This window comes from Anopheles bellator, unplaced genomic scaffold, assembly GCF_943735745.2.
Source record: "Anopheles bellator unplaced genomic scaffold, idAnoBellAS_SP24_06.2 scaffold01753_ctg1, whole genome shotgun sequence".
In the NCBI taxonomy this organism is placed as follows: Eukaryota; Metazoa; Arthropoda; class Insecta; order Diptera; family Culicidae; genus Anopheles; species Anopheles bellator.
In genome coordinates, this window is record NW_026685875.1 from 1 (window position 1) to 2,060 (window position 2,060).

General features: G+C 43.6%; 2 protein-coding genes across 2 annotated transcripts; both read right to left on the bottom strand.

Moving 5' to 3' along the window:
* Positions 1-8: 8 nt before the first annotated feature.
* On the bottom strand, positions 9-718 carry LOC131214653 (serine protease snake-like; the record flags this gene model as incomplete). The annotated part of the gene is made up of 4 exons (XM_058208990.1): positions 661-718; positions 503-600; positions 329-441; positions 9-253 (listed from the first exon to the last, which is right to left on the bottom strand). Coding segments are annotated over exons 1-4 (463 nt in total), but the record flags the coding sequence as incomplete, so codon positions are not given.
* A 590-nt stretch (positions 719-1,308) lies between these two features.
* Positions 1,309-2,051, bottom strand: LOC131214654 (uncharacterized). The gene is made up of 2 exons (XM_058208991.1): positions 1,811-2,051; positions 1,309-1,741 (listed from the first exon to the last, which is right to left on the bottom strand). The coding sequence occupies exons 1-2, from the start codon at positions 1,922-1,924 to the stop codon at positions 1,550-1,552; spliced, it is 306 nt and encodes a 101-aa protein (XP_058064974.1). The 5' UTR covers positions 1,925-2,051; the 3' UTR covers positions 1,309-1,549.
* Positions 2,052-2,060: the final 9 nt, after the last annotated feature.

A 2,060-nucleotide genomic window follows, 5' to 3' on the forward strand; every position in this document is an offset into this window, starting at 1 on the left:
GGTACTACCGAACCCGATGGCATCCATTCGCTCAGGAGGTAGCGAAGGTTCTCTCCACAGACAAGCCCGACAGACTGCCCCTGAATATTTGATTGGCTCCGCCAGGTGAATCAACGCCAGATCGAAGTATTTTCGCGATCCCCGGTACTGGGGGTGCACAATAATGCGCCCGATTGCGATCTGTTTCGCAAACTCATCGTCCTTTTCACTGCCAAGATCAGTGTCTCCGATTCGAACCGTGTTCGGCGCAATACTGCATTAAGATAGAAAAGGGAATTGAAAGATAAAATAAATTAAATTTTTCCACAAAACTGTTACGAGACCTTACTTGAACTCGTCCACGGCGCAATGGGCTGCAGTCAGTACGAAGTCGTCGTTTATCAGCGACCCACCACAAAGGTAGTCGATTTTGCCATTGGGACGAATCCAACCGATAGCCACCTAAAGAAGGGGCATCATTTAAACAATGTTCAAATGATATCACTTTTCACTCAATTCCTACCATGTGCTGAAATTCACCACGATACACACGAGACCCCCTATAAACTCCAACTTTTAAATATAATTTTTCTGGCTCCGTATAGAATCTTTGTACGCAATCTGTTGAATGAGATCATAATCCTGTGAATACTATTATGAACTGAAAATGCTGTAACTTACCATCCATCGATGTTCTGCTAAAGTAATCACTAGGAGGATCATCCAAAAACGTTGCTTGTTGACCAAACGCACCAGTGATCGTCAGAAACAGTGATGCAATAAAACGAGTTCTCATGATGCTAATGAATGGGCCGAAGCAAACTGATCTTTATGAGCATTCGACGTCGTTCCTGGTGCCGCAATTCTGCTGTTGGCGTAACGTTATAGATAAGAAACTGGTTTTGCTGGTACAATCAATCCAAAACTCAGCTGTGCGGGAAGAAGAAAGAGAGAACACTTCAAGAGGGGTTCAAGACGTGCGAAATCACTTGCTAAAAAACTCCACGACAAACTTGTTGGTCACGAATGACCTTCGGGGGAGTTTGATCTGCCTTGGATACTCGCTGAAACAGACATCAATTCCATCTTCGAAAGGGAATAAATAACTTGAAGAAATAGATTGATCCTTTTCAAGCCATTATCTATTTGTTTCGAGTTGTAGCTCACCTAATATATTCGTTTTAAAACGAATTACGCACCACAACTGTCTCTGCACCGGTTAACGTTGGCTTCCTCTTCTAGTCGGGACCATACTAAAAGCAGTACTTAATACTCGTCTGCCGTAACCACCAAACCGGATTTTTAATCAGCAAAGTTCTGTTTATTTACATTAAACTGGATGTTGGACATGTTTTAGTGAGAGCATCGTGATTGCGAGAACACGTATCTTCAACCAAACCTATGACCCACGCTAACCCAAAATGAAACAAATATACGTTGGTAATAATAGCACAGCACTTAGTAGGCTAATCAAACTGTTATGTTACGGGGTACCAGCGAGAAACAAAACCAGCGAGTGTTTTCTGTGCCTGCTATGTTCGTTTCCTAGTATATTTGTTGATTTTTTCGTCTAGTCTGAAAATATGAGCATTTCGTGTCGTCGCCGGATGATGATCGATTCAATCCAGTGGATGTGTGGCGTAACGTCCGTCACTACTAAGCTAGATCCACAATCCTTACTAAGCGATGATACTATGCCGTAGATGTAATTGGGATCCTCTTCTTCATATCTTGAATTAGTCACCGGGGCTCCGTAGTCCAACTGGAAAAGCAAAACGAATCACTTAAGCAAAGATCCAAGATCGTTACCACCGTTACAACCGTTACTCACCGAACAAAGTCGCGGCACCATGTTGACTTCATTGTGGCAGCGAATCAAATCACTACCGCCATCAGCTTGACAATCTTTTCTGTCCATAGGAATAATCGAGATGGTTCTGTTCATCAACTCTGGGGAGTACGATGGCGGGAACTGTTCCGATAGTCCGTATGCACTAATTACAGGGTACGTGCTCCATTCGCCGTCAGTACGGCGGTTCCAAAGGCAGGACGGGCGATGTACCTTTGGATTGGTGAACTTT

What these genes read in the sequence shown, in the direction of transcription:
- LOC131214654 (XM_058208991.1), bottom strand. Translation starts at nt 1,924, where the DNA reads ATGAACAGAACCATCTCGATTATTCCTATGGACAGAAAAGATTGTCAA. An exon ending in TGGTGCCGCGACTTTGTTCG is followed by an intron (nt 1,742 to 1,810) that starts GTGAGTAACGGT and finishes TTGCTTTTCCAG; the next exon opens with TTGGACTACGGAGCCCCGGT.